Raw genomic sequence first — 24414 nt, 5'->3', positions numbered from 1 at the left:
ACTGGGGAGCCACGCAAGGTTGTAGGGGGTAGGAGGAGAGGCAGGAGATGCTCCAGCCTGGGTGGAGCTAGAGCACCAGAAATCAGCCCAAGAGAATAGATTACTCAATCTAGTGTCAGGGTAATTTGTTGCCTATCTGGGGGAAGGGAGAAAATCAATTTTGATCCTACTTTACACCAGAGAAATGGTTTGCAGGTGATTGACAGTTAAATGTAGGAATTCAAACAGTGAAGAGATTGGTAGTCAGAGGAGGATGTCCCGTCTCAGGATGGCGTGGAGTGCCCCGAGCTGCAAAGTGGTGGAAAGCCATGTCGGTGGGGAGAAACATGTCCCACGTTGCTAATGACATGCAAGTCAAAAGCAGGCGTCTCCACGCTATGGCACTGGCCTTGTCTACAGAAACCTCTTTCCTGGGAAGCGAGCACAGGCCACAGCGGGGACAGCGCAGAACAAGCTTCGGGGAAACTCCATGTGATGAGGTCAAGAGATGCCACGTTTTTCTTCTTTTCTTTTCTTTTTTTTTTTTTTTTTTTGGAGACAGAATCTCACCCTGTCACCCAGGCTGGAGTGCAGTGACACAATCTCGGCTCACTGCAACCTCCGCCTCCTGGGTTCAAGCGATTCTCCTGCCTCAGCCTCCCGCGTAGCTGGGATTACAGACACCTGCCACCATGCCGGGCTAATTTTTGTACTTTTAGTAGAGACGGGGTTTCACTATGTTGGCCAGGCTGTTCTAGAATTCCTGGCCTCAAGTGATCCGCCCACCTCGGCCTCCCAAAATGCTGGGATTACAGGTGCGAGCCACCACGCCCGGCCCACATGTTTATTTTCACAGCTCAGCCAGATCCAGCTGAGGTTCCTTGGCAGCCGGGACACCAGTCCCCAGGACACGCAGTGCCTGACAGGTGGCTTTGGGGAGTGGAAATGCTGTGACCGTGTGAGTGAGGGCTGGTGGCTGGGGAACCCCCTGGGGGGGGTGACAGGCCTCTCGGGTGCTGATGGGCGTGGGGACAGCAAATGCCTTCCCGGTCATTTCGAGGCATGAGGCGCCCTGGGCGGTAGGATAGTAATTGTTTCATGGTGTTGTGTCAGCATCCCTGGGGTTATGATAGAACTTTCTAGTAACAGACAGGAGATAGCACCCCTTCCAACTGGAAACATCCTGGTCACCAAGCAAACCGGGTTGGGCCACTCCCTGCCTGGGCCGGCCACATCCCAGCCCTGTTCCAGCCCATCTTCCGTTGCTGAAACCTCCTGGACTTGAGCTGTCCTCCTGCCTCCGCCTCCCAAAGTGCGGGGATGACAGGTGTGAGCTGCCATGCCCGCTCCAGGAATCTGCATTTTTAAGTAGCAATGGGGTGGGTGCTGTTGCCGCCTTCTGGGCTTTGCTGTGGGGGCGTCTCCCAGGCTAGGCTTTGCTTGGTCATTTATTTCCCTTATTAGTTTAACGTTTGAGGGCTAATTGCTCATTTCTAACCTTCACCCCCAAACCATGTCCCAAATCTCTAGCACAATTAATAGCAGCCAGGAAATACACACAGATTCAGTCATCATGGTAACGCTGCTGTGCGGCAGGATCTGTGCTTGCAAACAGCCCACATGCCTGTGCACCTGCGCCCGGGGAGAGGGGAGCCAGGCCTCAGTCCCACCAAATGGTCCTTCCAGCGTCTTAGGAGGAGGTCCTGTTTTACCACCAGACTGTGACCCAAGGTCAGAACAGGGACAGAATCTGCCAGCTTGACATCATCAGAAAGGCTTTGCCAGAGCTCAGGGGCTCCTGGAGGTCAGGGTACTGCTAGGAAGAGAAGAACCAGCACCTCTCTGCCTTCAGTCTCAAACTGGCCATCCCTGAAAGCAACTGGAGAGATTCAGGTCAGACTAAAGATAGAACTTCCCGCTGCCAGGGTTATGAGGGTGTGATGGGGAGGCTGCCAGGCATCCTTGGACACCTAGACCCTTGCCTGGCTTAAGTGATGCACTTTCTGACAGTGATGAGAGGGGATCCAGTGTTCCCAGGGAGGGTCATCCCTCCTCTCCCAGACCAGCCAGCTACCTACACCCCACATCCCTGCCAGTGCTGGAGCAGGGAACCATTGCGAAGTGATTTCTCCCTCCAACGGCTCCATACATCATGTTTTTTAATTTAAAAGATGCCCTGTGGAAGCATAACAGACCATTAAATGTTTGGGTCTCTAATTAACTCCAGAGCAGCCCAGGGCTGCAGGTCCAGAGGTAGGACGGCGGCATAAGCCTGGTGCATCCCAGGAGGCAGCACTCAGGGTCCCAGCCCCATCCCTGAGCCCTCCCCACTCTGGTTGGGAGGAGGCAGAGGGGACCAGGCACCCCCTTCCCCGCCTGCCAGGGCCTTGGGGAGGGGCTGCCTCACCTAGCCCTTGGCTCCTGCTCTGGGGCCTGCCTCTGTGTATTCTGGGGCGAGGCAGGAATCTGCATTTTTACTGTTTTTTTTTTTTTGAGACAGGATCTCACTCTGTCACCCAGGCTGGAACGCAGTGGCACAATCATGGCTCACTGCAACCTCGACTTCCTGAGCCCGTGGGATCCTCCTGCCTCAGCCTCCCACTTAGCTGGGGTCACAGGTGCACACCACCACACCCGGCGAATTTTTTTATTTTTTGTAAAAATGGGGTCTCACCATGTTGCCCAGGCTGGTTTCAAACTCCTGGGCTTAAGCCGTCCTCCTGCCTCCGCCTCCCAAAGTGCTGGGATAACAGGTGTGAGCCACCATGCCCGCTCAGGGAATCTGCATTTTTAAGTAGCAGTGAAGTGGGTGCTGTTGCCGCCTTCCTGGGCCTTGCTGTGAGGAAGTCTCAACTTCCTGGCTAGACTTTCCCACGCTGAGCCTCTGTTTCCCGCTCTGTCCAACTGAGGTAACACCTTTGCCTCCCTGAACCCTGGGGAGGGGCTCTGCATGTGGGAGGGACCGCGCACCAACGGACCATGGAGGAAACAGGAGCTTTTCTCTGTTGCACACTCACAGGGCGTTCCTGCTCTTGGGGGCAGGGCAGGGGGAGCCCTGAGGCTTCCATGAGTTGTGTGGATGGCCTAAGGTCAGATGGTAAGGTTGTCAGGCACTCAGTACCGTTTCCATAGCCCCTTGACCTTCCCCAGCACTCACTGGGACCTTACACAGGGGCAACGTGGTGCAGGCAGTGGTCCCCTCTGTTCTCCTCCCCAGCCCGGCCTCCTGGAGGGCAAGGCTGAGGTCAGGGGCCTGCCAGATCCAACCCCGTGGCCGTGTCCCCAGGAGCCAGCCCCGCTGAGTCAGCCCTCCCAGCCCCAGCCTTGCGTGCATCCCCCGCCAGCCTCCCCTGGACAATAGGATGGGAGCAGGGAGCGGAAGAGAGGGCCAGGCCTGGGGGGTCCTCTGGAGCTCTGAGGCTCCCCCTGCCCTGCCCCCAGAGCTGGCGAGAGCCCTCCATGGGCCCCCCTGTGTGGGCACCAGGGCTGGCAACTGTGCTGAAGGAAAACCCACATGTGTCCAGCATGCGGCTCTGTCTCCCACACTGCCTTGCACTGACCTTCCCTCCCCTACCGAGGAGAAAATGAGCATCTACTGGGCACCCCCTTGTAGCCAGCAACATGCCAGGAGCCTTAAGTAGCTGGTGGTGCATCCCCACCACAACCCTGGGAGGCAGATGCCATGATGATTTCTGTTTGACAGATGAGGGGACTGAGGTTAAGAGAGGTTAAGTGACATGCCCAAGGTCACACAGCAGGCGCATGGCAGAGCCAACACCGTCTCCTGGCCTGCGATGGTTCTGCGTCCCCTCACACAGCAGGTGCACAGGTGGGCCGCCTACCTTCCCCTAGCCGGGCCAGGTCACTGTGGCAAGCCTTGCGGCTCGAGGCCCAACTGCCCTGATATGCCCATCACAGCCTCATGGGCTCTGCGGCAGAGCCCAGGGAGACAGGGCGAGAGCCAAACTGCAGAGGCAGGCAGACGTTAGCAGTAAACATGATCTATCGGCAAAACATTGGAACGATGAAAAGTTATCGATCTATAGCTTTCCACCCATCTCCCTGCCCCCCTCCCCCACACGTCTGGCCCTCTGCCCACCTTTCCCCCTGTGGCTGGAAACTTCGCTCCATCAGCAGAATCCTCAGTCCAGCCCTGGCCCCAGCCCCAGACCAGCCCTGGCCTCTCATCTGGTTTAAATGATCGAGACGAGGAACAATATTTTTAGACAGATGCACGCCCGTCCCAGCACGGCTGCTGTGATTATGCAAATTCAGTCGTAAGAAGTTTAAAAGCCTGGAACCACCATATTTCTTGATTTCATTAGTGATCACACAGGCTGCGGAAGGAACTTGGTGCCCGCCTTACACGCACTGTCCCCATCGTCCCCTGGGGGGCAGGGGGGTGCTCTCTGCAGGGCAGCGTGTGTGAGTGTGATCACGAGACATCACGAGGGCTCCAGCCAGGGAGACACAGACACAATCCCAAGAGTTCTTGGAGGCGCCTGGTTCAACAATTTCATGTTAGGATGGGGGAAACTGAGGCCTGGAGACGGGAATTGGAGACCCCAGACTCTGGCTCCGGCCCAGATGCCTGGCCTCTCCTGCTGTGGCCAGTTCTCCCAGCAACTCCAGTACTCAGAGGGGAGAGGGTCTTCTTCCAGGAGAGGATTCTCAGGGAGCAATGCCGTGCTCTCTCCTCCCACCCCTTCTGAGCAGAGGCCCAGGGAGGGGAGATGATCTGGTCAAACAACAGGCTCCTCTCCCAGCACTCAAGCCCTTCCACCTGCCCCCACTACCCCTGCAGCCCTACCTCCTGCCCAGCATTGCCCACCACTGCCTGCGCCCTGGGCACCCCACACTCCCTGGAGGGGCCTCCCACCTTCATGGCTCCAACACACCTCCTCTGCCTGGGATGCCTGTTACCCTCCTTCCCTAACAAACTCCTACTCATCTGCTGAGGCCCTTCAAGCCGCGGCTCCTGCCAAAGCCCGGCCTCGTTGCCCGCTGTCTCGCACACCTCCCTAGCTCCAGCCAGGCCTCCCGTTTCCCTGCAGGCCCCGCTGTGGTCTGTAAGCCCTTCAGGGGCCCCATGGTTCCTAAATGTCCAGTGCCTGGCAACCCATCTTCAGTGGACAGAACAAGGCCAGGAGATGAACACGGACCCTCCTGCTCTGGGTCTCAGGGGCACGGCAGGGGGTTGACCCGCTGGCCCCTGGCCCTGAATCCCAGCAGGTTCCAGCTAGAGCTGGGGTCTTTTCTGCTGTCCGAGGGGGCTGGGTCCCACTCTGAGATGCTAAACCACTCACCCTCCACCCATCCAGGAGAGAGAACCTCTTCAGGAAGGCCAAATGTGCTTCAGATTCCATCCTTTTGAGTGTTCCCTCCACCTTCAACGTTTCCTGAAATGGCCAGCTCATTCGGTCAGGGGCATTCCCGCTCACCCCACCTCCCGGCAGCCCTGCCCTGCGCGCCTGCTCCTGTTTGAACACCCCTGCTGATGGGGGGCTCACTACCTGTCACAGCCTGTTGGACAGAGCTCTTTAGCAACTGGGTCCCAGGAGTGCTCCTGTTTCCGGAGGCCACTGACTCTGGTTCCTGCCCCTCTCCACCCTCCAGACAGGCCCAGAGCTGAGCACATTCCAGGGTCACCGGGCCTAACATCTGACCCCATTCTCTGTTCTCCCGGCTTCTGTGTCTGTCCCCTAGTAAGCACTCTCTGTGAATAGGCTATGCTGGCTGCCCCTTCCAGCTCCCCCCAACCCAGGCGCTGCCTGTGGGAGGCAGGGCTGTCCCGAGATGGAAGCCTGGTAGGCTCAGGCCTGGGACAGGCAGATGCCCCCAGGACAGCCGAGGTCTCCGTGCGACGAGCAGACCTTGCCAGCGGCTGTGAGTGAATGCAGTCGTTCTGGGAGCCCATTTCCCCGAATAGCCCAGGCGACCTTGGCCAGTCCCTTCACTTGAGGGGCTTCCCATCCAGACCACAAAGGGTGCGTGGTCCCGTGTCCCATGGCATGGCCTGTGGTGCTCTCGTGGCTGCCCATGGCCGGGCACGTGGAGGCCTCTCTCCATCTGGGTGAGGGGCATCAGACACTGAAGCTGGTGGGGACATGCATGACCCAGCCGGGTCTGGCCCAAAACTGAGAGGCAGGACCCCCTGTGGGTTAGGGTTAGGATGCCCTAACTCCCTGTGGGCACTTCATATCTTTCCTGAGGGGGTAAAAACTCTTATGGGCTTGATCAAATGTGAAAAGGATGGCCAGGCATGATGACACACACCTGTAATCCCAGTGCTTTGGGAAGCTGAGGCAGGAGGATGGCTTGAGTCCAGGAGGTCAAGGCTGCAGTGAGCTGTGATTGCACCACTGCACTCCAGCCTGGGCAACAGAGTGAGACCCATCTCTTTAAAAAAATACAAAAGGAAGCTAATGTTTGTGAGAAACCACAGGCCCATTGGGAAGAGTGGTCCTCACTCCCATTCGACGGAAGAGGAAGCAGAGCTGGCGCATCCCAGCCCGTGCGCAGCGTGGCCCGAGTCTGTCCAGTACTGGCTGCCAGGCACCACGCCAGCCCTGGGATGCCACAGTGACCAGGACACACAGCTCCTGCTCTTGCAGTGGCAGGAGCAGCTCCAACATGAATTAAAAGTAAATAACCAAGCACAACATCAGGGAGAGAGAAGTGCCAGGATTTAAGCTAGGTGGGGGCTGAGAGTGAATTCGGGGTGCAGAGCAGGGAGAGTTCTTGAGGTGATGCTGCTGCATCTTGGACTGAACAACAGGAGGGAGCCGGAGCTTCCCAGGTGGAGGGGTGGCTGGTGCAGGGTCTTCAGCCAGGAAGGGGGTGTGCATCGGGGACAGGGAGCGAGAAGGCGCAGAGGCAGATCCGGTGGGCCCTGGAGATCGTGTTTGGAGGCTGGATTCTCCGCCACGCGCGGAGGACTGGATGCCCTCAGGGCTGCGCAAAGGGTGGGGCCGCAGGACTGCCTTGGTGGTTAGCGAGGCTCCCTCTGGCTGTGGAGGGAGAATGGATTTTGGGTGCCAGGAGATGAGGTGGAGCCAAGGGCGTCATCCCTGCCGGAAGTGGATTTGGGCAGTTTGGACCAGGGCGGTCGTGGTGGGAATGGAGGGATTCCGGGTGCTTCTGCAGGTGGATTAGATGCTACTGGAGTTGGACCAGGTGTAGGGGGAGGAAAGAGAGGAGTCCAGGATGCGGCATCAACTTTAGGTGGAGGAATGCAGTGGATGGTGAGCAGGGAGATGCCAGGAGACAAGATCTTGGAGCAGCCACTTAGATGCGACGGGAGAGAATCCTCAAGTCGGGGGCAGCCGAGGGCCTCGAGATAGATCGGGGGTCAGCTGCACGGAGACAAAACCACAGGGCGAGACCCCCTGGGAGTGCTGGGGAGAGGAGGCTGTGAGGACCGAGCCTGGGCTGGAACATGTGGAGTCGGGGTGAAAGTGAAGGAACCTGGATGGAGAGGGTGGCAGCTGGGACACCGGAGCGGAGAGGGCTGCAGGAGGGAGCCAGCAGCTGCCTGGGCCAAGGGCTGCTGAGAGGCTGAGCAAGACAAAAATGGGCACTGGAAGGGCAGAGGTCGCCAGTGACCTTGGTGAGAACAGCTCAGAGGGCCCGAGGGGGGGACGCTGGACGGGGTGGAGCTGAGGATGGAAGAGGAGGTGAGGGAGGGGGATGGAAACCACTGCCGATCCTTCTGAGAAAACCTGCCACGTTGAGGCAGAGGCTGGAGGGCACGCAGGTCAAGTTGGTTTGTTTTATGGAAGGTTCTAGAACTAGAACCTTCCAATACATCGATACAATGGAACTGTATCGAGTTCCATTACAGCAGCTACTGGCCACATTTCTGGTGCTCCAGAGCCACAGGGGACCTGTGGCTGCCCTGCTGGACGGTGCAAGGACAGAACCTCCATGCATCCAAGAAAGCTGCAGGGGAAGGATGGCATTGCAGAGGGCTGGAGGTATCAGACCCCAGGAGGGCCCATTCCAGAGGGGCCACAGCCTCTGCATCTCCCTGAGGCAGGAGGCCAGGCCCCGGGAGCAGGTGCAGATGGGCTGAGAGCAAGGGGAGCTCCTTTCAGGCAGCGGGGAGCAGCCCTCCCGAGGGCTGCCGTGGGCCTGCTGGCCTCCCTGAGGCCTTGTGGTCCACACCCATGCTAGCCTCTGGGTCTGAGGTTGCAAGTGTGCTGAGGAGGGGAGCAGGGCTGGGCCCGGGTCTGTGCAGGAGAGCAGCGCCCATGTGGGGTCTCCACACCTGCCCTCCATGCCGGCCAGCACTCCTTTCTAGAAACGTTTAATGAGTGGATCACAGGATGCGGGGTACAGGGGCAGGTGTGCGTGTGGATCAGCGAGGGCATCAAGAATGACTGAGTGAGCGAGCCCAGCTGGAAAGGGCCTTGGGAGGCCTGTGGTCCGTCCAGAACCTTCCTGGGTGATTCAGCCTTTCCCTGTTTCCTGTGCCAGGTCTACAGCCTCTGCCCTTGGGGGCTCCCAGACCCAGGGCGCCTCCTGAACCCTTCCTAGCACAGCACCCATCCAGCCTGTCCCCCTGGCCCCCAACAGGAGGCTGCACAGGGCTGACTCACAGTGTGACCTTGGAGAAGTCCTTCTCTCTCTGTGCCTCAGTTTCCCCACTGTGAAGTGAGCTGCAGAATGAAAACTTCGGGCCCTTTGGCTGGGCGTGGTGGCTCACACCTGTAATCCCAGCACTTTGGGAGGCGGAGGCAGGTGGATCACTTGAGGTCAGGAGTTCGAAACCAGCCTGACCAATATGGTGAAACCCTGTCTCTACTACAAGTACAAAAATTAGCTGGGCGTGGTGGTATGTGCCTGTAATCCCAGCTATTTGAGAGGCTGAGGCAGGAGAATTGCTTGAACCCGGGAGGCAGAGGTTGCAGTGAGCTGAGATTGCGCCATTGCATTCCAGCCTGGGCGACAGAGCAAGACTCCGTCTCAAAAAAAAAAAAAAGAAAAAGAAAAGAAAACTTTGGGGCCCCTCCAAAGCTTCGGGCCATAGAGGGGGCAAAATCCCGTGCCTCCTACGGGGCTGTGGGCCCACCCTTCCTCACTGGCAGGGCGCTGGCCACACGGGGAGTCACACCCATATGCCCCGAAGATCCCCCTGCCCAGGAGACTTGGCAATGAGGCCAGGCTAGGGGTCGGGGGAGGACTCCCCAAGCCCCTGTAGGTCAGGCTCCTGCTCACCTGGACTCTGGGGCAGGGGCCGAATAGGAAGGTGAGGGCTGGACACTGGGCTGGGGACGGCCTCCCTCCCTCATCACATGGGCCGCCCAGCCCAATGGAGGAGGGCTCAGAGCCGGGCGGGGAGGTGAGGCTGTGCTCCCAGCGCCACTCCCAAGGAGTCTGATGCACAGATTCTTATACTCACAATGCGGGGAGTAGGGTATGGTGGTAAGAAAAGGGCTGGCAGGGGAGGAACCAGGTGAGCCAGGAAGCAGGAGACAGTGTGGTGCCCAGCTGGGCTCTGGAGATGTCAGCCACTGCTGCACACTTAGAGCATGTTTCCTGCATGCATGCAACATGCCAGACATACAGACCCCCATGCATGTGTGAACATGAGGAAATCTGGGGGACTCTGAGCTGCACCCATGCCACCCACACCTGCCTCCCCTTAGCCCCAGACACACCAGGGCCCCAGGCCTCACTGCCCAGACAGGGCGCCCTCAGTGACACCTGCTCTGCCTAGTGCCCCAGTGAGCATGGCCTGTGCACTTATGTACACAAGCCCTGTGTACACACCTGTGCACACACATCTGTACACGCACATACGCACGCAACCTGGCACACACGTACGAGGGCTCACGTGTACCAAACACGTGTGTGGGTGGACGTAGGTATACATGTGTCCACAAACACACATGCACACACACACGTACACACACACACACACGTGACCCCCATAAGCACGCAGCCCTCCAGCCCTCAGCTGCCAGGCCCAGGAGAGCCTGGACAGCCCCAGGCCCCAAGCCTCCTCCCTGTGCCTGTGATAAGGGCTTTTAGGCCCTGTAATCCTCCTTACCTTGACTTTGGGTTATTTTGAGCAAGAGATTAAAGGTGATTACGATTGTGGGCTGAGGCGCCACGCTTCCTACACGCTTCCTGCGCGGCCGCTGGCCAGACCCGCCCTTCCGGAGGCTGGGCACAGCCGGACACCATCCGCCCCACGCCCTTGGCCCGCCCCCGGCCAGCACGCGCCTCTGCCTGAGACCTGGGCCCCCAAGAGGCCTGGGAAAGCTAAATCCCAGCACTGGCACAGGTTGTCTGGGCACGGTGGAGGGATGGTGGGGAGGGACGGAGGGGCTGGCGTGGGTGCGGGATGGCAGGTGCACATGGCATGACGGTGACTGAGACAGCGCTGACTCTCCCGTGATGGTGGATTTCACATCCAACCAGACCACGTGGGGACCCCATTTTCCCGACCCAAGCAGCCCCCGGAGCCATTTTTGAGTGGGCCTAGTCAGGTCCCACCCGGCTGAGCTGGGTGTCCCCTGGCCACTCCAGGCCAAGCCCTGGGTTAGCTCCCCGAGGCCTGCTAGGACCTCGCTACAGCTCCCGTGCCGTCTGACTTCTCCTCTTTAAATCAGAAATAGACTCTTCTCCAGGAGCTGGAACAAAATTGTTCTTTATGAAGTTTCCAAAGGGAGGAAAAAACCCATTTTACATCATTATATTTTTTTTCTCTAATTTAAACCGCTTCAGTGCAGACTAGTTGCAAACGTCAATATCAGTGAAATACACTCAGCTGGATGCATGCCAGGCCACGGCTCGGTGGCAGAGGCCGGCTGTAAATCCACATACTAACAAGCAAACACACACCCATTTCTCTATCCTGCAGGGGAGACACAGGCGGCCAGGAGGTGAGGCTGCACACCAGGGGCCCCCTTGTCTCGAAGGCAGTGGTGGGGGGTCCGTGGGGGAGCAGGAGCCCAGCGGCGTGCCTCGCTCCCCGGACGTACCTCCAGCCCCATCTGCAGGGTGCTTCCTGCCTGGGGCTTCCTCCCCTATGGCTCGGTCCCTACATCCTCTGTGTCCAGGCTCAGCAGACACTAGGGAGATAGAGGAGGCACCGTCCTGCCTGGAGACCCTCGGGGTCCAGTGGAGGCTGAGGAATAGAGCAGAGGACCCCGTATGGTGGTGGGGAGGATGGCGGGAGAGGCATCTGGCTCCCCCAGGGGCCTCAGAGCTGTCCGTCTCCCAGCCTGGGGAGGATGAGCAGAACCTGGAAATTCTCGGCGGAGCAAGCGGTTCCCTTCCTTCCAGAAGGGAGGTGGCCACACTCCACCAAGGTGAGGTGCAGACAGTGCCAAGTCCCAGTGCCGGGTAGACACCCTCAGAGACCATCCAGCTGGCTCATTTGGGGAAACTGAGGCCCAGAGGGAGCACAGCATGCCGGGGACACAGGGCAGGCGAGCTCAGACCGAGACCTGGTAGACACAAGTCCCGGGACAGGCCAGAATACCTCCCGGTGCCTCCCTCCCAGAGGGCTGGAGCGGAGCCCGCGCCCTGGAAGGATTCTGTGCGGTGGGCTGGGGGCCCAGCGGCGGGTGCACGGGGCAGCTCCTACAGGCGGCTCCAGGGCCGTTGCGGCCGGGCCTCCTGGGAGCAGAAGCGGCAGGCGACAGGCACCGTGCCCAGCGGGGGCCTTCATACGCGCATCCCTGGCCGCAGCCAGCCGGCAGAAGCCCCGTCACTCCTCAGCCAAGCGACTTTAGGTCCCAGTCCCCTGCCTCAGTTTCCTCATCCGACCAGGGTTGTGCTGAGAGTGAAATGGGCTTCAGGGGGTCTCAATTCTGGGCTGTCAGTACCTTGGAGCCCGGCCAAGCAGGTAGTGCCCCATCCATTTTGCAGATGAGGAAACTGAGGCCCGAGAGCCGAGGAGACCCCTCCACAGGAGGGTGAAGCATTTCCTCCCTTATCCTGACCCGTCTCAGGACCCCCCAGGGGCTTCTGAGGAAGGGGCTTCTGTTTTCTTCTGTGTTTTACAGAAGAGGCCAGGGGGCTCAGCGGAGCAGGGACTCAGCCCACGTTCAGATGCGCTGCTGTGAGATGCTGGCCATCCCCTGACCGCTGTCTTCTCTTCTGTCTTGCAGCAGGAACGTCGGAGCAGGAGGAGCCAGTGGAACCGTCAGGACACCCAGGCCCATGGGGCAGGAGGCCTCAGTCACCGCAGGACTGGGGCGGAAGACGAGAGACGGCCGGCCGTGAGGGAGGCACCCTCCCTCCCCGCGCTTACGTCACGCGGCCATGCAGTTTGGGACAGGACACCCCTGAGAGTGCAGGCACCTCCCCCTCCCGCCCCTCCATCCCTCTGGGGGCTGCCGCCTGGCCCCCCCACCTGGTCCCCCTGGGCAGGCTGAGTTGGGGCTCCCTCCAGGGCGGTCCCGATGGCCGGGTGTGGGTGGGGCGCACTGTGGGTGTGTGTGGCGGCTGCCACCCTGCTGCACGCAGGCGGCCTGGCCCGCGGGGACTGCTGGCTGATCGAGGGTGACAAGGGCTTCGTGTGGCTGGCCATCTGCAGCCAGAATCAGCCGCCCTACGAGGCCATCCCACAGCAGATCAACAACACCATCGTGGACCTGCGGCTCAACGAGAACCGTATCCGCAGCGTGCAGTATGCCTCGCTCAGCCGCTTCGGCAACCTCACGTACCTCAACCTCACCAAGAACGAGATCGGCTACATCGAGGATGGCGCCTTCTCGGGCCAGTTCAACCTGCAGGTGCTGCAGCTGGGCTACAACCGGCTGCGCAACCTCACAGAGGGCATGCTGCGCGGCCTGGGCAAGCTGGAGTACCTGTACCTGCAGGCCAACCTCATCGAGGTGGTCATGGCCAGCAGCTTCTGGGAGTGCCCCAACATTGTCAACATCGACCTGTCCATGAACCGCATCCAGCAGCTCAACAGCGGCACCTTCGCCGGCCTGGCCAAGCTGTCGGTGTGCGAGCTCTACAGCAATCCCTTCTACTGCTCCTGTGAACTGCTGGGCTTCCTGCGCTGGCTGGCCGCCTTCACCAATGCCACGCAGACCTACGACCGCATGCAGTGCGAGTCGCCGCCCGTCTACTCCGGATACTACCTCCTGGGCCAGGGCCGCCGCGGCCACCGCAGCATCCTCAGCAAACTGCAGTCAGTTTGCACCGAGGACTCGTACGCGGCTGAGGTGGTCGGGCCCCCACGCCCGGCACCCGGGCGCTCACAGCCGGGCCGCTCCCCGCCGCCCCCACCTCCTCCAGAGCCCAGTGACATACCCTGTGCCGATGATGAGTGCTTCTCCGGGGATGGCACCACGCCACTGGTGGCCCTGCCCACACTGGCCACGCAGGCCGAGGCTCGCCCCCTCATCAAGGTCAAGCAGCTCACCCAGAACTCGGCCACCATCACTGTCCAGCTGCCCAGCCCATTCCACCGGATGTACACCCTGGAGCATTTCAACAACAGCAAGGCCTCCACCGTGTCCAGGCTGACCAAGGCCCAGGAGGAGATCCGCCTGACCAACCTGTTCACGCTCACCAACTACACCTACTGTGTGGTGTCCACCAGCGCCGGGCTGCGCCACAACCACACCTGCCTCACCATCTGCTTGCCCCGGCTCCCCAGCCCACCCGGCCCGGTGCCCAGCCCCTCCACGGCCACCCACTACATCATGACCATCCTGGGCTGCCTCTTCGGCATGGTGCTGGTGTTGGGTGCCGTCTACTACTGCCTGCGCAGGCGGCGGCGCCAGGAGGAGAAGCACAAGAAGGCCGCCTCTGCTGCCGCAGCTGGCAGCCTCAAGAAGACCATCATCGAGCTCAAGTATGGGCCAGAGCTAGAGGCGCCCGGCCTGGCCCCGCTGTCCCAGGGCCCGCTGCTGGGCCCCGAGGCCGTGACGCGCATCCCTTACCTGCCTGTGGCCGGCGAGGTGGAGCAGTACAAGCTGGTGGAGAGCGCGGACACCCCCAAGGCCAGCAAGGGCAGCTACATGGAGGTTCGAACCGGGGACCCTCCGGAACGCAGGGACTGTGAGCTGGGCCGGCCGGGGCCTGACAGCCAGAGCTCGGTGGCCGAGATCTCCACTATCGCCAAGGAGGTGGACAAGGTCAACCAGATCATCAACAACTGCATCGACGCGCTCAAGTCCGAGTCCACCTCCTTCCAGGGCGTCAAGTCGGGGCCCGTGTCCGCCGCCGAGCCGCCGCTGGTGCTGCTGTCCGAGCCGCTGGCCGCCAAGCATGGCTTCCTGGCGCCCGGGTACAAGGACGCCTTCGGCCACAGCCTGCAGCGGCACCACAGCGTGGAGGCGGCCGGGCCCCCTCGTGCCAGCGCCTCGTCCGGCAGCTCCGCGCGCAGCCCCCGCGCCTTCCGAGCCGAGGCTGTTGGGGTGCACAAGGCCGCGGCCGCCGAGGCCAAGTACATCGAGAAGGGCTCCCCCGCGGCCGACGCCATCCTCACTGTGACGCCCGCGGCCGCCGTGCTGCGGGCCGAGGCCGAGAAGGGTCGCCAGTACGGCGAGCACCGGCACTCGTACCCCGGCTCCCACCCGGCCGAGCCACCTGTGCCCCCCGGGCCACCGCCGCCGCCTGCGCACGAGGGTCTGGGGCGCAAGGCGTCCATCCTGGAGCCGCTCACCCGGCCGCGGCCCCGCGACCTCGCCTACTCGCAGCTGTCCCCGCAGTACCACAGCCTGAGCTACTCCTCCAGCCCCGAGTACACCTGCCGGGCCTCCCAGAGCATCTGGGAGCGCTTCAGACTGAGCCGCCGGCGGCACAAGGAGGAAGAGGAGTTCATGGCCGCGGGCCACGCGCTGCGCAAGAAGGTTCAGTTCGCCAAAGACGAGGATCTGCACGACATCCTGGACTACTGGAAGGGCGTGTCGGCCCAGCACAAGTCCTGAGCCCCCCCCCAAGACCCGCGATGCCCACTGGACCAAAAAGGATGCAGGATCCACCCAGAGACTCACACGCACAACACCACAGCATCCAACACACGCACACCACCACAGCAACTGTGACAGCCGGGGGGCCCTGCAGAGGCGAGGGGGGCGCGGGCGGGGACAGACAAGGGGGACACGTCCCGAGCTCCTGTGGCTGGTCCTGGGATGCGCTCGCCGCCCCGGGTGGTACGTGTCCACACACACACACACACACACATACACACACACACACGAGGGACTTCGGAAAACTGTGTCTTAGGGATGGGGGGTGGGGGTGGGGATTTTTTTTCATTATCTTTCCTCTTTTGAGTCTTCTCTGCCTTTTCTTTTCCTCTCTCTTTATTTTCTTCCTTTTATAAAAAAATATAATAAAATACAAGTTCTTTTAAAAAGACATAAAACGCCGTCCGTGGGGGGTGTGGCCGGCGTGGCCACCTCGTGGCCCCTCGCGTGATCTCCTCGGTCCGTGGTTTTCTGTGGATTCTCTGTCCAGTCTGTCTCTTCGTTGCCGCCTCCGGAGTCCACCACAGAGGGTCAGGTGAATGCCGGTGGCCAGGTGGCCTCTGGGACAGGTCCTGGAGCCCTGCTGGACTCAGGGTGGGTGGAGGCTGTGCCTGTGGACGGCCGGGGTGGCCGGAAGGGCCGAGGGCTGGGAGACACGTCCCCCAGCCCAGCCCCCGTGTACACTGTAGTCGTTCTATTGTACAGAAAAAAATATTTCTATATTTGCAATGTTTGCTGTAAAATGAGAAAGAAAAAAAAGACTATGTCTACTAAAAAAAAAAAACAAAAAAAAGACTATGTCTACTAAAAAAAAAAAATCTGCAAAGGAAAAGAAGTCAAATGCTTGTTTGTCCTGGGTTTTTACTGTGGGTTTCAGGGAAAGCGTTGAGGTTTCTTTTACGTCCCGTTTTTGGGGGTGGTTTTACTGATTTTGGCCTTGGGGTGAGGACATACTGTGCTCTCTTGGCGAGAGCATGGTGTGACCAGGGGGGTGCACGTGGGAACCCTTGGGAGATGGGCGGCCCCCACTGGGCTGGAGCGTGTCTGAGAACCAGTGTGGACAGGGCAGGCAGGAGCCGAGCTCAGGTGGCAGCGGGAGGATGGGTGGGAGCAGGGTCTTGGCGTGGTGGATCTGCGGTGCCGGGTTGCTTCTGTGTGTGTCTGGCTGTGCGTGCCAGCGGGGTGTGTGCAGAACCCAGCGGCTGAGGGGTTGTGAGTGGGCCTGGGACGCCCAGAGGCTCTGGAGTGAGGTTCTGGGTGAGTCGATGGTGTGGGTTTGCATGTGAGTGAGTGTGAGCGTGAGGTGGTTGGAGGGTGCGTCTGTGTGAGGGTGGGCTCCCCTGCCGTCGCCAGAGCCCCAGCTACAGGAGGTGCCCAGAGACCCCTAATTCTGCAGGGGTCTCTCAGGATGCTGTGCCCAGAGCCAGACCCTGCACTGCAGCCCCTCCCCACGCATCTCACCCACCACCCCTCCCCCAGACAGCCCGCCCTTGTGTGGCCCCTGTTCTGAGTGAATAAGAGGCTGGGGTCCACGTGAGACAAGCACCAGCTTGTTCAGCATCCCTGGGGAAGGGTGGAGAGAGTCCCTGGCTTCCTGCTGCCCAGAGCACGGGGTGCCCCTTATTCCACCTACAGGAGCCAGAGCGAGAGTCTGAGGAAGAGACTCCACTCCCAGGCCCTTGAATCCACCTGCCAGTTGGGTGGGGGTCTTGTACCCAACCCAGGGAAACCGCCCCAGCCCTGCACCCCATGCAGAGCTGCCTTTCTGCTCAGGGGGAGGGCTCTGCTGGGAAGGGGAACGCCTCGCCCTGGGCCCTTCCCTCCCACATGGCCCCGGGGTCCAGACACCTGCCTGATGCTGGGACTGGGAGTCAAAGCTCCCTGTCACCCCTCCCTGCCTGCCTGGACAGCCCCTCCCCTCTCCTTCCTAAAGTCCCGGCTGCTGAGCCCCCACCCCACCCCTCCATTGAGGGCAGACCCAACCCCAGTCTGAACTCTGGCACAGACCCAGGGAGGCAGGAGGCTGCGACTAGAGCCAGGTCCCAGAGGCAACAGGAACCCAGGAGACTCCAGGGCAGGAACTGGAGGGATGGAAGCTGGTTTTCAGGCTCTGACAGGTCCCCAAGAAGGCACCCAGTCTCAGCCTGACCCAGTGGGGGACAAGGAGGGAGGGAGGAAGGGCCAATGGGGGTAGGAGCAGGGGCAGCCTCTGCTTGCATGCCCTCGGTGACAGGAAGCTCACCCCTCTCCTCTGTCGCTGTCTCCAGCTTTTGGGACCTTCCTTAGAGCAGAAGCCCAGGGGCCAGTCCCCCAGAGGCCACAGAACTGAGGGCCCATCTGTCCCTTCCAGGTTAGCCAGCCTGGTCCTGCCACCTGCACTCAGGTCACCCCACCAGGGTCCTGGGAGTGTGAGGCCTACTCCGGGGGTGCACGCCTGGGTGGGCTCCATGGGCACCCTGTGACTCAGCCCTCCAAAGGGGGCCATTTCTGAGGACGCTGCGTCACCAGCTCTTCCCCATTTGACCCAAGGTTTGCGGTCAACCTGAGGCTCCCAGCCCTGGGCAGTTCCCCATCCTCCATGAGGGGTCCCGGGAGGGCATGGGAGACTGCTGGAGACCACAAGGCCAGGCCCAGGGGAGAGGAGCGGGTACCAGGAGCGGGATCCAGGGCTGACGGGTAGAGGCCCAGCGAGGGCCCTGGCATGCCCAAGGTCACACAGCAACTCGATGACTGTCTGGTCATGGGACAGAGAGGCGGCCAGGCTTTCTCAGCCCGACGCTTCCCTTCACCGAGGAGCAAAGATGGGCTATTTATAGGGAATGCGGGAGAAGGGCAGACACCAAAGAGAGGCACCTGCCTTGGGGACACCCGGCAGCTGGCCAGGAAGGGCGGGTGTGTGGGAGGGCAGGTGCCCAGGGAGAGTCAAGGGCCCACAGAGGAACAAGGGAAAATGGCAAGTGGTGAGGTGCACGGTCCTCAGCAGCCGGGACACCCAGCCTGGGAGCTCAGGCCTCCTGGGAGCCGTGGGGCTTGGCCCTGAGTGTTTGCGAACGCTCAGCCAGTCCTGGGAGAAAGAGCCCCGAGTTCCCATGCCCTTGCTTGAAGTTGTCATGGTGGGGGTGACAGGATGTAAGCAGGAGGAGACACACACTTATGAAGCACCTACTGTGTGCAGGGCTCTGTGCCAAGCTCTGTGTGGGCACAGGGAGGAGCCCAGCCTAGTCCCGGCCCCCGGGGAGCTCACACGCTGGTGGAACACTTAGTGCAGAGGGGGGTGACCCTGCTCAGGGCAGCAGGGGAGGCACTGGAGGTCCAGGAAGGATGGGAACTCCCCACTGGGAAGAGCCGGGAGGGCTTCCTGGAAGGGGTGGTATTTGGTTTGGGTGAGAAAGTGGGTGGAGGCTGCCAAGGTGAGAGGGGTTGGTGCCCTGTGGGCTCAGAGCTGGGCTCAGGAGCAGGAGGAAATCTTCTGGGGCCAGCCTTGCCCTGCAGCTGGGATGGGTGCCCAGCTTCCGAGGGGCAGCTGGAGGGCAGCTATTGCTCATGTATGAGACAAGGGCTAAGCCACAGTGAGGGTTCAGGCCCAGGCCATACCCCAGGACTGTGTGACCACAGCAAGCCACTGGCCCTCTCTGCCTCAGTCTCCTCGTTTGTCCAGCGGGGGATGCCAACGCCTGCCCCTCCTGCAGTGCACTGGTTATCCATTGCCATTTTCATGCTGCCTAACCCACAACCACAGCACGGCATGGCCCCTCGGGGGGCGGCTGGCAAGAGGGCACACTCTCATGTTGGGGGCACAGGGAGGAACGGGTTCTTCCCCACAGTCTCCCATCCTCCATCGAGCCAGCACAGGCCGGTTCCTGTGGCGATAGCCAAGGGAGCAAACCCCAGGGTCACATCTGCTGGCATCCCACAGGCCAGGGTGAGCCACAGGGCGGAGCTCAGAGGAAAAGCGTGGACAGGGCACCCCAGCCCAGGGGCCCGTGGCCAAGGCTGCAGACAGGGAGGGCAAAGATGGGGGTGGGGCCTCTATGCACCGAGGCCAAAGGCATGGCTGAGTCCAGGTGTCCCTCCCTGGGGCAGAGGGCAGAGCCGGAAGAGCAGAAAACCCAAGGCCCCAGGTCTCTGCCACCCACGCATTCGCTTAGCACACAAACGGAGAGAGCCTGCTGTGTACTAGACACGCTGCCTGCCCCTCCTCACTGAGAACATGTCAGCCACGGTGGCCTACTGTGTGCTAGACATGCTGTCTGCCCCCCTCTCCACCAAGAATGTGTCAGCCATGGTCCCAACAGGAAAGAGCAGAGACCCCAAAGTAGAATCCTTCAAGGGGTTGCCTACGAAGGGGCCATTTCCAGAGACACCAAGCTGACGGCACACCTTGGCCCCCTGGGAGAGGGGGAGGAGGAGAGCCCCCGAACCTGGAGGGAGAGAGAGGTGCAGAGAAGCCCACGGAGCCCTGGAGAGGGACCTCAGGGGAAGTTCCCAGTGGGCCTGGGCAGCCTCACAGGAGGACTGGGGACACGTGCCCACCCCGGCTCCTCCCCCAATCTCCCTCCCATCTCCTGCTGGGCTCCCTGCTGGCTGCATGGCCAGTACGCCAGGGAACCCACGATGGGGTGCACAAGGTTCAGTCCACAGTTCAGAGACAACCTGGAGTGGGCGATGGGGGAGGCTGACCAGGGGGCAGCCACAGAGTAGGGGACGTCATCTCCACTGGGGACAGAGAGGCTTTAGAGGAGGTGATCGCTCAAGACCCTGAAGGTGGCCAGGCACCGTGGCTCATGCCTGTAATCCCAGCACTTTGGGAGGCCAAGGCAGGCAGATGACCTGAGGTCAGGAGTTCAAGACCAGCCTGACCAACATGGTGAAACCCCATCTACATCACTGTGGTACATAGTACACCATTGTGTACTAAAAATACACAAATCAGCCTGGTGTGGTGGCGGGCGCCTGTAATTCCAGCTACTTGGGAGGCTGAGGCAGGAGAATTGCTTGAACCCGGGAGGTAGAGGTTGTAGTGAGCCGAGATTGCGCCACTGCACTCCAGCCTGGCGACAGAGCGAGACTCTGTCTCACCAAAAAACAAAAAAAAAAACAAAAAAACACACACATACAAAAAAAGTAAACAAAACAACAAAAAACAGACAAACAAAAAGACCCTGAAGGACAAACAGGAATTGGCGTGGCAGAGACAAGGCGGTGGGGACAGGGAGCGGACTTCCATCCAGAGAGGATGGCAGGGGCCAAAGTGCAGACAGCACAGACCCCTGAGCCCACCCAGAGGGGCCACCATGGGGCAGTGAGGGGGCCTGGTCTGCTGAGACTAGGGACAGGGTGGAGCCAGGCTCGGTGGCCTGCTTTGCAAGTGTGAAGAAACGACAGTAGGGCTCTGGGCATAGGGAGCTATTGACAGTTTTCTATTCTATTCTATTCTATTCTATTCTATTCTATTCTATTCTATTCTATTCTATTCTACTCTACTCTATTCTATTCTGTTCTATTCTATTATACTCTACTCTACTCTACTCTATTCTATTCTACTCTACTCTACTCTACTCTACTCTGTTCTATTCTATTCTATTCTATTCTATTATACTCTACTCTGTTCTCTTTTGTTCTGTTCTATTCTACTCTATTCTATTCTGTTCTATTCTATTATATTCTATTCTACTCTATTCTATTCTGTTCTATTCTATTATACTCTATTCTATTCTATTCTATTCTATTCTATTATACTCTACTGTACTCTATTCTATTCTGTTCTATTCTATTCTATTCTATCTATTCTATCATACCTCTACTCTACTCTACTCTACTCCTATTCTATTCTATTCTATTCTATTCTATTATACTCTACTGTACTCTATTCTATTCTATTCTATTCTGTTCTATTCTATTCTATTCTATTCTATCATACTCTACTCTACTCTACTCTATTCTATTCTATTCTATTCTATTCTATTCTATTCTATTCTATTCTATTCAGACAGGGTCTTGCTCTGTCGCCCAGGCTGGAGTGCAGTAGCACCATCATGACTCACTGCAGCCTCAAATTCCTGAGCTCAGGTGATCCTCCTATCTCAGCCTCCCAAGTAGCTGGGACCACAGGTTCGCACCACCACACCTGGCTATTTTTTGTTTGTTTTTTTGTTTGTTTGTTCTGTAGAGATGGCAGTTTGTTATGTTGCCCAGGCTGGTCTTGAACTCCTGGACTCAAGTGATCCACCTGCCTTGACCTCCCGAAGTATTGGGATTACAGGTGTGAGCTGCCTCACCCAGCCAGTATGTTAAAGAATAATAACTTTTATTGATGTTTTTCTTATCTCAAAAGTAATCCTTTTGCTACATAAACTTTAGAAAACAAAGGAGGAAACAGAAGTCATTTGCTCTCCCCACCCCGAGCTCACCATGGGAATATATCAGTATCTGCCTTTCTAGCCCTTTCTCTCTAAAAATGCAGCGGGCTTGACATCTCTACCCTGCAGGCGGATGTGCAAAGAGGTATCTCTTTATTTTCTGTAACAACGGGTGTTTGGAGCCTCTGTTCCCCCAGATGGGGCATAGGGCGTGGTGCATGAAGATGGGGAAATAACCGTGTGTTTTAGGATCCAGTGCAGAAGAAAACGTTGGTGATGCCGTAAGATCTGGACCGTCTGTATTCAACGATCTCCTCTCCACGCATCGAGTATGATGCTGTCTATCAACCATCCTTGGCAGGCTTGAGAAAACAGGAAGAGGGAGAGAATTGCCAGAGCAATGCTTGAGTAAGATGGGATGAGATATTGTGCTCCATGGAAGGGCTGGCCTTGGCCAGGCAGGTCTTGGACTTGGCCGTTGCTCCTCCTCAGAGGGAGAGAACGTGGGGATGTGGGCTCTGGTGGGGCGTAGGGACAGTCTCTTTGGGTGACTGTGATTTTCTCAGTATCTCTTCTCACCCCATTGCATGGCCCTTTTGTTCTACTTTCTAGGAGTCTTTAAAATTTTTACTTTAAATGTGAGGTAATTATAGAGTCACAGGAAGTTGTAAAAATAGAGTCACCCAGCTTCCCCCAGTGGTGACACCTTACGTAACCGGCGTACAGTATCAAAACCAGGAAGTCAGCTTGTACCTGGGTGTCATTCTGTTAACTAAGATCTGATTCAGTTCCTAGCAGCCTGCACATGCATTCACCTGCATGTACGCGTGTGTAGTTCTTTGCGAACTTACCCCACATATATAGATTTCAGTAACCACTGCCCCAGTCCAGATTCAGAACTGTTCCGTCACCACAGGGATCTTGCCGTCCCCCACTCCACCCCAATGCTCCCCTTGCCTGGCAGCCACAAATCTCTCCTCCATTTCTGTCATTTTGAGAACGTTATATGAATGAAATCATACCCTATTTAACCTTTGAGGCGTTTTTCCCCCGCTCAGCATAAGGCCCTTAAAAGCCACCCAAATTCTTTTATTATTATTATTTTTTTTGAAATGGAGTTTTGCTCTTGCTGCCCAGGATGGAGTGCCATGGCACGATCTCGGCTCCCTGCAACGTCCGCCTTTCAGGTTCAAGCGATTGTCCTGCCTCAGCCTCCCAAGTCGCTGGGATTACAGGCACCTGCCACCACACCCGGTTCAGTTTTGTATTTTTTAGCAGAGACAAGTTTTCACCATGTTGGCCAGGCTGGTCTCGAACTCCTGACCTCAGGTGATCTGTCCACCTCAGTCTCTCAAAGTGCTGGGATTACAGGCGTGAGCCACCACCGTGCCTGGTCCACCCAGGTTCTTTTATGAATCAACGGTTTAGTTTGCGCCTTTTCATCGCTGAGTGGTATTCCATTGTATAGATGACACACCCAAGTTTGTTTAACCTTATTCACCTGTGGAAAACCATTTGGGTGGTTTTGCAATTTCGGGCCACTACAAATAAATTGCTATGAACATTCACGCACAGGCTTTGGTGAGAACTTAAGTTTTCATCTTTCTGGGGTTAATGCACAGGCATGCAGTTGCTGGGGTGCATAGTAAGTGCATGCTGGCTGCTCAACTGTTTTTCAGGGTGGTTGCACCCATTTTTTGTGTCCGCCACCAATGTACGTGAGATGAAATTTCTCCACACCCTCACTGGCATTGGATCATATCATTATTTTCTGTTTTAGCCGTTCTAACAGTGTATAGTGACATCTCACTGTGGTTTAAGTTCTATTCTCTGGTATCTACTGATGGTGAACACCTATACGGGTGCTTATTTGTCCTCTGTACCTCTTCTTTGATGAAATGTCTCCTTACATCTTTTTTTCCCCTTTGTCTCACTCTCTTTCTTTTCTTTTCTTTCTTTCTTACTTTCTTTCTCTTTCTTTCCTTTTTCTTTCTTTCCTTTCTTTCTTTCCTTTTCTTTCTTTTTCTTTCTTTCATTTATTTTTCTTTCTTTTTCTCTTTCTTTCTCTTTCTTCTTTCTTTTTCTTTCCTTTCTTTCTTTCCTTTTCTTTCTTTTTCTTTCTTTCATTTATTTTTCTTTCTTTTTCTCTTTCTTTCTCTTTCTTCTTTCTTTTCTCTTTCCTTTCTTTCTTTCCTTTCTTTCTTTCCTTTCTTTCTTTTCTTTCTTTCTTTCCTTCCTTTCTTTTCTTTCTTTCCTTTCTTTCCTTTCTTTCTTTTCTTTCTTTCCTTTCTTTCCTTTTTCTTTCATGCTTTCTTTTTTTATTTTTCTTTCTTTTCTTTCTTTTTCTCTTTCTTTTTCTTTTCCTTTCCTTTCTTCTTTCTTTCTTTCTTTTTTTTTTTTTTTTGACAGAATCTCACTCTGTCACCCAGGCTGGAGTGCAGTGGCATGATCTCGGCTCACTACAACCTCTGCCTTCCTGGTTCAAGCAAGTCGCCTGCCTCAGGCTCCCCAGCAGCTGGGACTACAGGCACACGCCACTGCAACTGGCTAATTTTTGTATTTTTAGTAGAGACAGGGTTTCACCATATTGATCAGGCTGGTCTTGAACTCCTGACCTCAGGTGATCTGCCCACCTCAGCCTCCCAAAGTGCTGGGATTACAGGCGTGAGCCACCACGCCCGGCCTTTTTTCCCATTTTCTAAATGTTTTGTTTGTTTCTGCTGTGGGGTCTTAAGTGTCCTTTACACTTTTTTAGAAACAACACCTTTGTCAGTTGTGTGCTTTGCAAATATTTTCTCCCTGCCTGTGGGCTTGTCTTTTCATCCTTAGAAGGCAAGAATTTTTTTTTTAACTTTTTGAGTTCTAATTGATCCATTTTTTAATTTTGTAGATCATGCTTTTGGTGTCACATTGCCTCGCCAGAGGTCCTGAAGATGTTCTAGTATTTCTGCTATATTTTATTTTAGAAGATTATAGTTTACTTTTTATATTTAAATTCATAGTCTATTTCGAATTAATGTTTGAAATTCGCGCTGGGACGATGGGCATGAGCCAATGTACCCGGCCAATCTCTCTGCTTTTAATAAGTGCCGTCACCTTCGGCTGTGCCTGGTGTCCTTAAGTCCAAA

At 57.4% G+C, this 24414-nt stretch overlaps 1 protein-coding gene and 1 long non-coding RNA gene across 2 annotated transcripts in view; one reads left to right on the top strand and one right to left on the bottom strand.

Annotated features, from left to right (window-relative positions):
* ELFN1 (extracellular leucine-rich repeat and fibronectin type III domain containing 1) overlaps positions 1–15768 on the top strand; it is a 60957-nt gene extending 45189 nt beyond the window's left edge. Inside the window, exon 3 of the mRNA XM_011977543.1 lies at positions 12105–15768. Within this exon, the coding sequence (XP_011832933.1) occupies positions 12399–14885 (2487 nt within the window). The 5' untranslated portion in view covers positions 12105–12398 and the 3' untranslated portion in view covers positions 14886–15768. The remainder of the gene's footprint in view (positions 1–12104) is intronic.
* LOC105537852 lies at positions 6406–10136 on the bottom strand. The gene is made up of 2 exons (XR_001005786.1): positions 10034–10136; positions 6406–6989 (listed from the first exon to the last, which is right to left on the bottom strand). It is a non-coding gene; the product is annotated as an uncharacterized LOC105537852 (long non-coding RNA).
* Positions 15769–24414: the final 8646 nt, after the last annotated feature.

The sequence above is a fragment of the Mandrillus leucophaeus genome, unplaced genomic scaffold, assembly GCF_000951045.1.
Source record: "Mandrillus leucophaeus isolate KB7577 unplaced genomic scaffold, Mleu.le_1.0 Scaffold180, whole genome shotgun sequence".
Lineage (NCBI taxonomy): Eukaryota > Metazoa > Chordata > Mammalia > Primates > Cercopithecidae > Mandrillus > Mandrillus leucophaeus.
The sequence above is the reverse complement of the archived record's forward strand: the minus strand, read 5'-3'. Positions and strand labels throughout refer to the sequence as shown.